We start from the raw sequence: 15,055 nt of genomic DNA, 5'->3' as shown, positions 1-15,055 counted from the left end.
AACCAAATGGACGAGAAGAATATAAAAAGTGCCCTGAATCATTACTCATCAGAAAAATAAACATTAAATTCATAATGAAAGATGAGTACATGAACGAGCAGGTCACAGGAGGGGACAGCATCATAAATCTACAAACAGCTCTGTCTGTACTGTTAAAGTGCTCCAAACAGAGGCCCAAGTGCTCCTTTGGAAACTTTGCATTCATTATCTACACAGGTCTTTCTATCCCCCCCCCTTCTCTTCCTCTAAGTCTCCTTCTCTTTCTTAGAGCCCTTCCCTCTGTCTCTTTTTGTCGCTGTGGGTGACCAAAGGACCTACCATTTGCTTGGGGGAACAACAGATGCTGACTTCTGATTCATGATCAGAGGGGTCGTCTGCTGTCCCTTCTATACAGCCAGTACCAGAATGTCCTTGAGAAGGGTGACAGCCCTGGTCAAATTCTACCCCAACCTGGATGGGCCCTCTCCACCTTCCATTTCCTTTGGCTGCCCCAGAGCCCCCCACCCCCAGCAGCACTCACCCCACTCCAAAAGCCTTCTATCTTCCCTACATCACTTTACATCTTACAAAAATCCCTCTGTACTCCAAGTGATATCAGAAGAACTCCCTCACCAAGGAATTGTTTTCTGGTCCTTAGCAAATCAGTAACAAAGGGAGGGCAAGTAACTGCTAACCCAGCCTGGGAGTCTCTACCTAGGAAGCACATCCAGTCCCACTGGATACCACTCTCACCCATCTCAGACTCATCAATAGCTCATCATGGCCTATTAGCCTTCTAGGTCTGCTGGGGCCCAGGGCCTAGGAGGGAGGGAGGACTTGGTACAAACCACCTGCAAATCCCAGTAAATCCATTTTTAGCCATTTTAGCCAACCGATCCTTGCTGAGGGGCTCTGAGAACTTATACACATACTCCACCCAACCACCTGTGGCCCCCCACATCACATAGGCACCTGAAACTGCTTGCAGAAGTCCTGCAGGCAGACATTCTGCATGTAGCCTCAACCCTATGTCTGGTGGTGGGAATAATGTGAATCCGCATACTAACACATGTGTGCGCATGACCCCCCCCCCCAGTCCTCTGTCTTCTCATTGGTAAACAGTGTTTCCTCAGTCATCCCAAACATCATTCACCTTCATGTACAAGACACTTTCCTGACAAGCCCAAGCTGTAGGCAGGATACTGTCCTCTGACAGGAAGACCGGGCAGAGCTCTGGTGAAACATTCAGGACAGGAGACGCGGAAAGAAGCTCCATGCAAGCAGATGCATCCAGGGGGTCATCACTCCACTTTTGCCTAAAATGAGCTCAGAGGGGAAGCAAGGTCAGCTGTGTACCTGGACAGTACACCCAGACCTGCGTGCCAGTGGATAGTGAGCAATGGGCAGTGTTCTTGTGCTCAGTGCACCTCAGTACTCAGTGGTACCTTGGGGGAGGCAGGAGCATTTCTGCTCCAAAAGGCACAGAACTGGGCCGGCAAAATGGCTCTGTCTGTAAAGGCGCTTGCTGAAAAGCCTGAAGACCTGAGGTTGATCCCTGGAACCCACATGGTAGAAGAAATGAAATTTCTCCACGCACAAGTTGTCCTCTGACCTCCACATACACATTGTAGTGCCTGCACAGTCACACATATGTACACACACAATTACATTTTAAAAGGCAGAGAGCTGATCCTCAGGCTGGAGAGATGACTCAGTGGTTAAGAACACTGGTTGTTCTTGCAGAAGACCCGGGTTTGAATCCCAGCACCCACATGGCAGCTGACGACTGTCTAGAACTCCAGTCCCAGGGGATCCAACAGCCTCTTCTTGACTTCCATGGGCATTGTACGACACGGGTGCACTTACCTCCATGCAGGTACTAATAATAATAATAATAATAATAATAATAATAATAATATAAAAGGCACAGAGCTGATCCTGTGGGGGAAGGCTAGAGATAGGGATTAGAGATATGAGATTGTAAGATTTGTTTACATCCTGAATCTGGGGGATGTTGGCTCAGTAACAATAACTGGTTATCTTGAATTTTAACTACCCCTCCCACACACTCCAGGATATATCCTCTGATCCTGACTGCTAGTCCTGGGGCCTGGATCTTACTATCCTCAAGAGTTCCCGAAAAGGCAGCCCCAGACAGGCTGCCAGTGGTGCTCTTTTCCACCAGGGGCCGCTGTTGCACAGTACATGGCGTCCCATAGAGCCCCTCTGTTAACCAACCGGATTGCGTGCAGCTCCAAACTTCAAACTCTGGTTGGGATTGGTGGACAGGGCTTGCGCAGCCCTGTCAGTGACCTAAACAGTACTAGTCCATGATCTCAGGGAGAACCCTGGTGAAGAGAGCAAAGGGGAGGTGCAGGGTGCCTGATTTTGCCTTTTCAAGACTTAATCCCCTCCAGCCCTGCCCAGAGGCTGACAGACTGGAAACTGCTCCTTAGAAGGCTGGGGAAGGTGACATTGCCACACTTCCCTCCTCTGCCCATTAGTCACAGAGCTGACTTGGGTCCCTGGAGCTCTCTATTCAGCCTGGGCCTATTCCATGCCCAGTTGAAAGTCAATGTCAGGTGGGCACAGAGTGGAGGCAGCCCATAACCTAGGTGGGCTGAGCCCCAGAGAGGTAAGGGGAGCATCCAGGACCTCCAGTGCACTTCCTGTCTCCTTACAAAGAGCTACTCCTAGGGAAAGAAGGGCTTCAAGACCAATCAAACAAAATTCTGGTATCAACAGCCCTGCTCTTCCCCACATGGCCTCACTTAAACTTCCAAAGTGACTCTGGCCACACAAAGCCACTGCCTTGGCGGGAGGGCTGCACACTGGCCACTTTGGGCTCAAGGAGGAGAGAGGGAAACCTATGAATGGGAGAGAAAGATGGAGGGCTCTCAGCCCTTACAGTCTTTGTTTTAGCCTCAGCTTGCACTTCTGTAAAATGGGATGGAGGTGGTTAGAACTCCCAGCCTCACTTAAAGAGGAAGTATGAGAATCAGAAAGAATGGGGGACAGTGGCTTTGTTTGTTGTGTTTTACAATAGGCTATTTCTGACCCACTACAATGGTACAGAGAGCAGACAGCCACTGCCACGGAGCCTCCCCATACCTCCTTATAGCCCACTCCCTCCTGCCCAGGGCCTCTGTCCAGACTTTGCTGGCTGCATCTCCCATCCTGCCGGGAGCACAGGAGTGAAGCATGGCAGAGTAATCAGCAGTTTCCCTTCCTTCCCCAACCCGCAGAGATTTTTCTACTTAGGCTTGAAATTGAGCCCTTCTGCTCTTCCCTTGCTCATCTTTAATTTCTTTATTGATCTTCATTAAACTCTCCCTCTGGCTCCAGGACAAAGTGAACTAACTCCTTATTTGGGAAAAAAAAAAAAAAAGAAAGAAAAATGGAGGGGTAGAAATAAAATGATGCCCTTCTGAAAAATGAGACTCTCTTGTCTAAGACTAGAAAAGCAATTTCTGGAACTGTCTAGAGAGTTGACAAAAGTTGGCTGAGCACTGGGCTTTGAATGCACCCCATCCCTTTCAGCCCCAGATCTGAATGTTTCTGTCCTGCATGGCCCAAGCTAGATACAAACAGGGTGTATCCTCCACACACCACTGGAAATCGATTATATTGTCACATTGCATCACCATATCAGCCCCACAAGGGAGGCGTCACTTTGGCACAGAAGAGGAAGCCAGTGGTCAGGGAGGAGAGACTAGATCCTTGGGACACTTTCAACCTCCCCAAACCCTGTAATCCTTGGCCAATCTATCTTCTAGCCAGTTCCTCAAGGAAGCCACTCTGACTTATCTACCTCAAAAAAGTTGGGTATGTCTCTTGGAGCTGTGTGGCTTTGATGGATAAGATTGGCTCACTCCATTCTTACCCCTGGGCACACACACACACCATACCCATTGTCTCCTAAAGGTGCTCCTGAGAACACTGCCAGCTCTCTGGGTTCCCCTCATCCACTGAGCATGGAGCCCTTTAAAGACTCAGAGTTCCATGGGTCAATTGGCCAGTCACAGGGTCCCTGGCCTCACCTAAGACAGCCTTTCCTCATTCCCCCATCTTCCTTCTGCACCTCTCTACTCCTGCAACCATCTCTGCACTGTCTCTTTGCTGTTCCTGAACCAGAAATCCTAGAAGAGCAGGAGCTTCCTTTGAGGCCACTGCCTGTATGTCTGGGGTCTCCATGTCTGGCTCCTTGGAGCAAGTATGGTTATCTTCTCCCCTGAGCCCAGCACAGGACTACAGAGTGAGGGGTGACTGTCTGTCGAGGTCAGGAAAAGCAGGGATGACTTCCAGAAGTATACTGATCCTGGGGACAATAACAGGGTGAACATTGTGGCTGGGATAAATTAGACCTCCACAGGGGCCCTGACCCCTGCTTCAGCCAATAGCTTGAGCCTGGTTCTCAGGAAGCTATCACCCTGTTGTCCCTCAGAAGGGCCAGTTCTTTCCAGGGTGGCACAGAGAAAGAGCAGGGGTTTGGAACGAGCCAGGTATGGGTTAGAGTACAGGCACCACACATTCATGACCTGAGGGAGAAATCTTTGAACCTCAGTTTCCTCATCTGTGAAATGGAAAAGTAAAGAGTCATGTTCTTGGCCTACCAGCTTCTCCACACTGTACATCATCATCTCTTCTTTTAGAACATCCCTCCCCACTACAGGCTAGACCGCTTCTTCCTACAGACAGTAACCTCCCAATGACCAGTCCTTTCCAGACCCAGCTCTTAGTATGCCTTGGCCACAATCATCATACCACCTATTCAGTCCCTCCATGTACTAAGCACCATACGTACACCCCAATTCCCCAATAGTCCCATGAGGTATATTTCACTGTGCTCACTTATCAGGAAAGTGTGTTGCTGAGAGGCTCAGGAAGTTGCCCAGGGTAATCTGTGAGTTTTCCAGGCTCACAGGTACAAAGGATAAAGTTTAGACCCAGGACTGCCTAGCTTTTCAAGTTCATAGCTCTGTGCTTCACTGGAGATGACTTCCCGATAAACGTGCTAGAAGAATGCATTTGTAGAGTAAGGCAGTGGTGGGGGAGAAGCGAGTGGATGACTGACAGCAAGATGGGATGGAAAAGTAGCAGTGGTGACTTCGGGTGACAAGCCGTGACTCTGCCAGTGTTTGTTCAGTCCGACTTGGAGGAGGAGAACCACCTCTATCCTCTTGGGGTAGGAGTGAAGCGGTCTGGGTGAAGCCACAGGGACTTTCTCAGTTGTCTCTGTGACACCAGCAAGGCAAGGAGACCAAGTGTCTGAATCCCACAGACAAGGCTCAAATTCTGCTCTAGTATGGATAATGGTGTAATTTTAGACACATCAACAAACTACCTAAGATTCTGGCTCCTTGTCTTTAAGATGGAGCTGTCTATAGTACTCAGCTCACAAGTCTCTGGTACGATACTGAAGGCATGCGTGTGCTGGACCAGCCCAGGACCCAGCACACAGCGAGATTTGGTCGCTGAGCATCTGCTCTCTTGCCTTCAGCAGGCTATGTCTGACACCCAGCCAGGCAGGTACTGGGAAAGAAGAGCTAAAGCAGTCTGACTTCTGAGCAGCATCAGCTGGGGCAATCAACAGCCTCCTGCTAGGGCGGCTGCGCTGGCTTTCAGCTCTAAGCAGGAAAGCACTGGTGAGCGTCTCCCTGTTCCTTCCCGCTATACTGCAAGCTCACTGAAGCCACAAAACTGCTTTGGGGTGTGAGATATTAGCCCCCGTAGGTCTTCCTCTTTTTCCCCTACAAAGCTGGCATGAAAGAGGACGAAAAACAAACTTCATTTGGCCATCTGGCCCCTATCCAGGAAAGCTTAATGGAGATGAAAGGGGATTATTTAGCACACGAAGCTAAACACACCCAACATATTTCCTTCATGGGTTCTGTCTGTTGTCCGTCATCTGTCTGTCTCATCACTCACAGGTCACCATACAAGTATGCAAGTGAACACATACATCCCACATTCAGACCCCAAACTGGGAAGGAGAAAAGTGATATTGGGTTTGATCTTGGCAGATCTGAGATTTGATTTGAGTCTATAACGGAGTTTCTAAAAATGATTGACATGTTGAACAGTAATTGATAGCACTATCCAATGAGCTGAGGCCCACATGGAACAACAACAGAAGGAGAAAGGTCTAGTTCTCTCTCTCTCTCTCTCTCTCTCTCTCTCTCTCTCTCTCTCTCTTTCTCTCTCTGCTTTATGACTGCTATAAGGTGAAAAGGTGCCAGCCTCCTCACCTGCACTCTCCCACTATGATACACTGCCTTGTCTCAGCCCAACACATTGAATTCAGCCAGTCTTGGACTGCAATCTCTCAATCTATGAGCCAAAATAAATCTTTCTTCCTTCAAGCTGGTTTTCTGAAGTATTTTGTCACAATTACAGAAAGCTGATTTGCACAGCACCCAATGACCCCCACACACACATTTGCTCCCTCTTCCCTCCCAAGGACCTGGAGCCTCTCCTCTGCCATCCTACTGTGAGAGGACCAATCACTCTCTTTTATTATTATTATTATTATTTATTTTATATGCATGAGTGTATTGTCTACATGTATGGAAGTGCACCCACGTCGTGCAGTGCCCATGGTGGTCAAAAGAAGGTATTGATTCCCCTGGAACTGGAGTTATAGATGGTTGTTAGCTGCCATATGGGTGCTGGGAATCAAACCCAGCTAGTGCTCTTAACTGCTGACCATCTCTCCAGCCCCAGAACCAACCACTCTAAACCACCACATCCCATCATCCTGCCTGCCAGGACCCTGATTACTGCACCCACTAGAGTCTCTCTGTCACCCTACCAATAGAGTTCCAAGTGTCCCTGTGTTCCTCTCCTCTTCACCTCTGCATTGAATCCCACAGTCAGTGTCCCCAACAATTCCATCTGAAAGGGATGTGTGAGAAAGGGATTAGGAGTACTTGTTCCATGAAGAGGCCCCCACCCCTACGTGGCTCAGAGGCTTCAGCCCAGCCAGCCAGCTGCCCTTACCTTCTCCAGCTGGTGGACACCCTCTTCCACACAGCAGATGGAGGCCAGTGTGCGGAGCGCCTGAGGGTACAAGCACCGGAAACTGTCCTGTCTGCAGACCTTGAAGAGCGCTACGACCCCACCCTCCTGTGAAGGAGAAGAAAATGGCACAAGATCTTACCACTGACTCTTCCACGGGCTGACTCGGTAATAACTGACAGTCCTCAATCAGCAGATATATTTGGGGGTACCCCTCACACACATCCACACACTGAAACAGTGAAGTTTTGGCTCCTAATTATTGTTCAAGCTGGAGGTGGGGTTTTGTCAAATGCTTCTGGGGCTTAGAGGACCAGGGGCCAGGGCAAACATTTTGGTAGAGTCAGTAATCAGCTGAGCTTCCTGACACTTGGCCACACCCTCTCAGTAGCCCCAGGAGGAACAGAACTGGGGTCACCAGAATGGACCCTGAAAGTTGGTAGAGGCAGGTAAAGGGACAGGAAATCTACAACCCAGTGCCAGTGCTCACCACCAATAATCACACAACTCAGATCCTTCCCATAGAAGGAAGATAGAAATTTGTATTTATGTCATTTATGCCCTCTCTATGATAGAAAAAAAAAACCTGAAAACTATATGCATAAAGTAATTCCCCCTAATCCACAACAGCCTTATTTTAATTCCTTTAATTGCTTTAGAGACAATCAAATCATTCAGCTTCGGAGGGAGCGTGTCCTTCTTGCGTAGGAACTGCTTACGGAAGCTTCTCTCTTGTTTTGTGGAAACTGTCCAGTAGAGTGTGCACCTTCAGCAGGAACTTGGGCATACAAAGTTCATCCTCTGGCTGCCTGTCAGCTGCTCAATTGCAGTCTGCAATCATCACTACATCCCCTGCCCGTGCCCCTGTGTGTGCTCCTTCCTCTGGGTGCAAAGTGAAGGTGCCTTAAGACCATACAAGGGATGCACCACAGTACCTAGCAGACTAATGAATCCAGAGCAAGAGAAGTTGGGCACCCTCATCTGGCTGGGCCTCCTTCCTTCCCTTTTCCGAGGACTGGAAGGTGCTTAGAGGTGATGATTTCATGAACAACTGCTCTGGGCCCTTATGCCAACCGTCTTTAACTTCATCACTCCTGGCTCTAACGACCCTGGCACCTGTTAGAACCAAACAAAATATTACAGGAGGTCGGCAAGCTCAGCAAAACACCATCCTGTTAGATTTTTGAGAACTCTGTGCACCAAAGGCGTACGAAGTGCCTACCAAGTGCCAAGCTCTGTTTCACATGCTGACAGGCTACTGAATGAGCATCCAGCAGAGGAAGCAAGGACCACTGTAGCCCAGCATGAATGAGCATCCAGCAGGGGAAGCAAGGACCACTGTAGCCCAGCATGAATGAGCATCCAGCAGAGGAAGCAAGGACCACTGTAGCCCAGCATGAATGAGCATCCAGCAGGGGAAGCAAGGACCACTGTAGCCCAGCATGGTTGCACCTAAATAACTCAACCCCACCTCTTCCTCCCTCCACTCCAAACATAGGTTTGTGGGCCCTTTATGCTCTAAGAGTTTTGCTACCAATCACTGAAGGGATCAAAATGGAAGGTATCCAACTGGGGAGGAGGAATTATTAATTTCTGATATTTTATTATAATCAGCTGAGATTCATTGCAAACTCTTATATCCCTACTTCCTCTTGGGTTTATTGATTTGGTGGGAAGGAGCTGGAAAATGCATTCATGCATTCAAAAAATAGTAGTAATTTATTATATGCCAGACATTGTTCAGGTCTCCATCCATACTGAAGTCATGGTCTGACAGGAAAGGCAGACAATCCTAAGAGCAGGTACAATGCTGAACAGGACCACAGTGAACTGAAGGTGGGGGGGCAGGGTTACTGGGGCACAGAGCAGGAACTCCTCAGTCTGGGAAGGGTTTGTAGAAGGGCTAGACGGATGTTATGTCTAGCTGATTTCAGATGTATGTCATTATTTAGTAAAAATATGGCTAGCCTTCACCAAGACGCCTGCCTTTATGATTCTGTGCTCGATAATCTTTTATCACTGCTTTCTGATCTTCTTCTCACAGGCTATCTGTGTGCTCCACATAAAGACCTTGCTTGGGGAGTCAGTAAAGCATCACGGTGCTACTCTAAATGAGAAGCAAACAAAACGAAAACGTGAAGTAACAGCAGTCGTATGCTCTCCTGCTGGCCATGAAGTCTCCTTCAAGATGTAAACACATACATATACACGGATGCATAGTCATAGGTGGGGATATTACTTTTTAATCATATAAATTGTATAAACTTTATTTCAATAGATGGCTGATTGGCAATTAAAAGTAGATCTTTACATTTGGATCAGACTATGAAGAGACAGTGGCAAAGACACCCGGGCTGAGCCCACTCCTACTATTTTGCCCAAAGGACCTGCTATCAAACTGCCTCTAAGTTTGCATCTCTTCATGCATAGATCATGTAGCTCTCAGTTGGAGTTTCTTTGTACTATGGACTGTGCTTGACACAGAAACTCACAACTTCCCAAAGTGCAGTGAAGTTTCAAAGTGACTGTGGAGTGCTCAGCTACAAACTGGACAAGCTATATCACACCTCGGCCCCCAGGTTCAGGGACCACTGTGGAAGAGGAGGCAGAGAGACTGTAAGAGCCAGAGGCTGGGGAGGACTGGAGCAACCCCACAGTGTCTTGGGGGGAAGACAGGACCGCTGTACTAATGAACTCATAGCAGCTGTGGTTGTCTGAAGACCTGAAAAGAGACCAAGCCAGTCAGCATCGCAGCATGAAGTAAGGAAGCGCTCATGAGGCCCTCATCCCTAGCTGACGAGCTTTTGACAACTGGTGGATTCTGGGGAAGGGACATTCAGGTTTTTTTAAGCCTGTGGTTCCTACTGGGTTGACCATGCTCCAGCAGATGGCCCCGCACCAATGAGTATATGGGACACATAAACTGAACTTACTGGATTATTTTTAATAAAAATAGGACATGAATTTGGAGTATGTTGGAGGGGGGATGGTGGATATGGGAGGAGTTGTGAGAATGGGAATAAATATGATCAAAATATATTGCATGCATATATGAAATTCTCTCAAAGAATAAAAATATTGTTTCAAAAAAGAACCGACGGTCAAAGCCAGGAAGACTGTGGCAGCTCCTTTTGCTCGGAAGGTACTAGACCAGCACATATCTAAGCTTCTGTGTGTGTCTGCCTTATACCCTCAGTACATTTTTCCCCAAGGCCGTGAAAAGTGTCCTTTTTAGCATTTTCAGCCACAGGAAGAGGAAACTAGAAAGTTCTGAACAATACTAAGGGAATTCTGATCTGGATCTTGACTCTGCTGCTAGTTAGATTCGTCTAAAAACGCTATATGACTGAGCAGCAGGGGGAACAGCTGATGCCCGTGGAAGGGCCAGCACCCAGCTCTGACAGTTCTGTGATAGGCTCTGGAAGGCTTCCTGGTCTGAAAGTGGCCTCATCCCCTCATGAAAGATGTGCAAAGGACTAAAACGTGTGAAAGGGGAAGTAGGAAAGAAGCTGCCAAAGAATTTAGATGGATTATTTCATGGACCACCCTGGAAGCCCTGCTCTGGATCCGGAGCAGCACTTACTCTGGGGTAAAACTGGGATTGCCTGAGCTAGCAGATCACCCTGTTGGCTGGTGCTTGTTTAATTTTATAGAAAGCTCTGGGCTCTGAGCCCAGCTATATAACAGTATGAATTATTCAGACACATTTGGGATGAGCTGTCATAATGCTGGCCAGGGTTACTCTAGGGTGTGCTTGCTACTGATGGAAGGGAGGGGGACGTGTGACTGTGACAAAGCACAGGGAATTTTCTCTGCTCCATGTGGGGCACCATCATGATCGAGAAGATGGCACGTTCCTTGGTATTGGGATCCAAACATATGGAGAGGACAGACAGACTGCCTCCTAGGCAAGGCTTAGATAGATGAATGGCCCAGGGATCACGATTGTCCTAGAGATGTGGATGAGGAGGATCACAGGGAAGAACCTCTCACATTGGTCACAATGCTGAGCACATTTGCTGGCATCTGAGGAAAGGATGTACCGTCAGCACTGGACACCAGCACAGAAATTCTGCTGATGGAACTCATCCTGCTACCGTCTGGGCTGGAAACAAGGCAAGCAGCTCAGAATCCTCTCTATTCTTCTTCCTCTGTCTACTCCATCCCAAGGACCACACACAATATGACTGAGATGGAGACTGCAATCAGGACACCTAGTTAAAATCCCAGCTCTGCATTGTGTGTGACTTTGGTTAAGCCACTGACCATCTTCCTGAACATCTACTTCCTCATTTTAAAGATGGGAATTGTGGTAGTTTGAATGAGAATGTCCCACACAGACTCTAAGTATTTGGACAATTTGTCCGTAGTTAGTGGTGCTATTTTGGGAGGTCTTAGAAGGTGTGGCCATGCTGGAGGAAGCATGTCACTGGGGGCAGGCTTAGAGAGTTCTTAAGCCTTGTCAGATCTCCAGTTGCTCTCTGCTTCCTGTGCCTGCTTGAAGATGCGAGAGCTTAGCTTCTACTCTTATTCCAGCCACCTCTGCTGTCATGGCTTCCCTCCATGATGGACTCTTGCCCCTTTGGAACTGTAAGCTAATACTCTTCCTTCTATAAGTTCCCTTGGTCATGGTGTTTCTATCACAGCAACAGAAAAGTGACTGATACGGTAATTACAGGAGCTGGGGTGATGTCTCAGGGAGTAAAGCACTTGCTGCATAGCCATGAGGACCAGAGTTCAGATCTCCAGCATTCACAAAAATGTCAACTAGGCTTGGCAGCCTGCCTGCAATCTTAGCACACAGGAGGCAGAGACAGGAATCCCACGGCAAGATTGCTAGTTAGACTAGTTGAGTCAGTGAGTTCTACATTCCAGTGAGGTTGAGAACAATCAAGGGAGACACCCAATGTCAACTTCAGGCCTTCACATGCAGACACTCATGCACCCACACACGTCCCAAACACATGCAGACATACACACACACACACACACACACACACACACACACACGCACACCACATATACACACACACAAAGGTCGGAATCACACCTCTAACACATCTAAAGATGGCTGGATCACTGGATGAGCTACCAACTGGAAAGCACATTGCTCAGGTCCCTAATGAAGAAGACCCTCATGCACCCCCACACGTCCCAAACACATGCAGACACACACACACACACACACACACACACACACACACACGCACACCACATATACACACACACAAAGGTCGGAATCACACCTCTAACACATCTAAAGATGGCTGGATCACTGGATGAGCTACCAACTGGAAAGCACATTGCTCAGGTCCCTAATGAAGAACAGCAAGGCACAGGGAGAGGGACAGAGGGAAGAAGAGGATTAGAAAGAGGAGGGAAAGCAGGAGTCAGGGGTGCTGTGGAAGCCGTTCCGAACAGCGACCGAAAGCACCACCTTTTATGCTAAACAGCCAAGTTCAAAATCTGTCCCTGCCCATGTCTTGGCTCTCCCACCTATGCGAAGGGTAGAGTCTGTCTTCCACAGAGGACTATGAGAGGTTTAAACGTGCTACTGTGTACAGAGCACTTAGAACATTATGAGGAACACTGTGCTATAAAATGTTTCATCTTTTGTTGTATTTTTAGTACTGATGCTGCTACATCTATCATCATCAAAGTGACCATTTCCAGCAGCAGAAATCTCAGGCCTCATTCCTCCCTGACTCTTGCCAATGCCTCACAATCCTGCCTTTCACTAACCTCAGACCCAGGCAGGTCGATCATTCCCTATGTACTACACCATGAGCTAAGAAAGAAGAAATACTGACTGAGACAGAGACAGGGTTGTTTAAGCAGGGGGTTTACCTGGTCAGGGAAGGACTCAAGGCTTTGATGAAATAAGCTAGGAAAATGCAGATACTGTGAACTCCAGAGCTGGATAAATCTGGTTTCAAGTGTGAGCTGTGCAAGGTATTCAAGCGCTGTGAGTCTTGGAGTTTTATGTGTAACAGACTCACTGACACTCATCTCAGCAGAGTGAGTGTGGACCAGACACCATAGCTATGCAAAAGCACCAGTCAGGGCCTGCCATACAGGGAGCAGCCAGAATACAGTAATTTTTATTGTTTTGTCATTAATGTTCAACAAGATTCATGGCTTCCCTTGGGCAGGCTCTGGGGGAGGGGGTATGGCTCAAAGCACTGTGATAAATCTTCAAAGTCCTGGCCACGGTTCTTAAGAGTCCAGGGCTCACATTGGGAGCCTGGGGTTTTGTGAGGAGCTGAGGGGACAGTAGAATAAGTAAGGAGTTTGCAGAAAGGAACAGGAGAAGTGATGGCTAAATATGGATGCTAGCTCATCTTAGCTCTTTGTTTAAAGTGGAGTAAGATAAAACTAAAACCGCTTGTTACTGTCCCCAGAAAACCACCAGGAAAGTCAGAGCTATGGTATATTAGGAAAGTCTCTTAAATATCACACTGTTCACAAAGAGCTCATAGTCCCAGGACCTGACCAACCTCATGCCATGAGCTCATTCTCTGGAAGGAGAACTGCCTTGGTCCCCACCCAGACCTTTCTCTCTTTCTTCCCATCACTGGAAATGTTTATAATTAATATTAAATCAGAAGTGAGTCCCAGACCTCAGAGGAGACAAACTCTACGGGAGGCCAAACATCATTTCTGGTTTAGATTCGAGTACATATTCTCTTTCTGTTTTTCTGAAAGGGAACACAGAGAGGCAGGACAGTGGTGGGCACCATCTACACCAGCATCACATGAAGATGAGGCTCTCAGAACCTAGACCTGCAACAGAACTTCAGTACCTGTGCCTAGAAGGGTCCCACCAGGAAAGTCCCAGTCTTTCCAAGCTTCAGATCCACAAATGGAGCCCAAACCCAGCCAGTCTTTGTCATCTTCTTTAAGAGAAAAATATTCTTTGTTCTAAAAGAAATTTAGCTAATGTCTGTGGGAAGTTACTCACTAAACTGGTGTTGAGAGGTTGAAGAGCTTCTCTGTTCTTCCATAGTACCATGTGACCTCTGCAGGGTCAAGACTTTCCACCAAGTTTAATAATGGAGTTACAGAATCGTTGGAGGGAACAACCCCAAACCTCCCTTTTCCAATATATTTTCAAGTAAAATCTCAACGAATGCCTCCTAAAGAGAGTAGTGGTCCACAAGAGATTAGGAATCACCTAGAAAGCTAACCTAGCCACCACTGCAGACCAATTACAGATTCAGAAACTGTTTAAGGCCCCATCGCAATTCTAATGGGCTTCCAACTTTGAGAACTTCTGGTCATTCTTTGGCCCAAGGATTGAACCAGGGGTCACCACTGTGGGCTTTGGGTCATGAATTTTGAACTAAACATCTCAGTTCTAATTCTGACTCTACTGCTTATCAGCTATGTGATCTTGGATAAGTCCTCAGACCATGACTCCCACTATAAACAGAAACAGCAAGATGCCTATTTCATAGGCTACTTTTGTGTTTTCAAAGAAATAAGTTATGAAAGACATTGGTCAGAATGTAAAACAACACTCGAATGCTGGCTCTTGCTGTTATATACAGTTCACTTGTCCTCTGACCAGAGCTGACAAGCATTTACCTTGTTCTTCTAAATTCCTTTAAGGGCTTACTTAGATCAGTGACTCAGAGGTCTGAAATCCCACAGAACCATCTGTAGAGTGGAAATGTAGATTCTCAAGCACCATCCAGAATTGCAGTAAATTGTGGGTGGGGTCAAAGAATCTTTGTTTTCTTCAAACTCTCTGAAGGACTGTGGGAACCACCCATGTGGAGCCTGTTCCTATGATGGGCAGCCTGAATCTGTGGAAAGGATCACTGGTTCCAATTAGATCACTAGTTCTACCTACAATGCTGATATCATGTCTCAAGTGGGAAAGGAAGAGGGAGACACTACTTTGTTTCAGAGCTAGCTACTGCCTATGTCTGCTCTGACTTTTGGAGGCCACAGTCAAGGTGAGTTAACCAGGGAGGGATAAATTACACCCACCACTGTCCATTTTTGGTTCCTCTTCCTCTCATTACTAGAGTGGTTATCGCCATTTTGGGGATCC

General features: G+C 47.5%; 1 protein-coding gene across 6 annotated transcripts in view; it reads right to left on the bottom strand.

The window, feature by feature from the left end:
* The window catches only part of Insc (INSC spindle orientation adaptor protein), a 96,450-nt gene that overhangs the window by 31,216 nt on the left and 50,179 nt on the right, over window positions 1-15,055 (bottom strand). For 5 of the 6 annotated variants that reach the window (XM_029556301.1, XM_029556303.1, XM_029556302.1 and 2 more), the window contains exon 6: window positions 6,979-7,104. The exons of the other annotated variant lie outside the window; for it this stretch is intronic. In XM_029556301.1, the coding sequence (XP_029412161.1) occupies window positions 6,979-7,104 (126 nt within the window). The remainder of the gene's footprint in view (window positions 1-6,978; window positions 7,105-15,055) is intronic. 6 annotated transcript variants of the gene reach the window in all.

The sequence above is a fragment of the Nannospalax galili genome, unplaced genomic scaffold, assembly GCF_000622305.1.
Source record: "Nannospalax galili isolate Female #2095 unplaced genomic scaffold, S.galili_v1.0 scaffold44, whole genome shotgun sequence".
In the NCBI taxonomy this organism is placed as follows: Eukaryota; Metazoa; Chordata; class Mammalia; order Rodentia; family Spalacidae; genus Nannospalax; species Nannospalax galili.
This window is presented reverse-complemented; position numbering and strand designations above follow the sequence as displayed.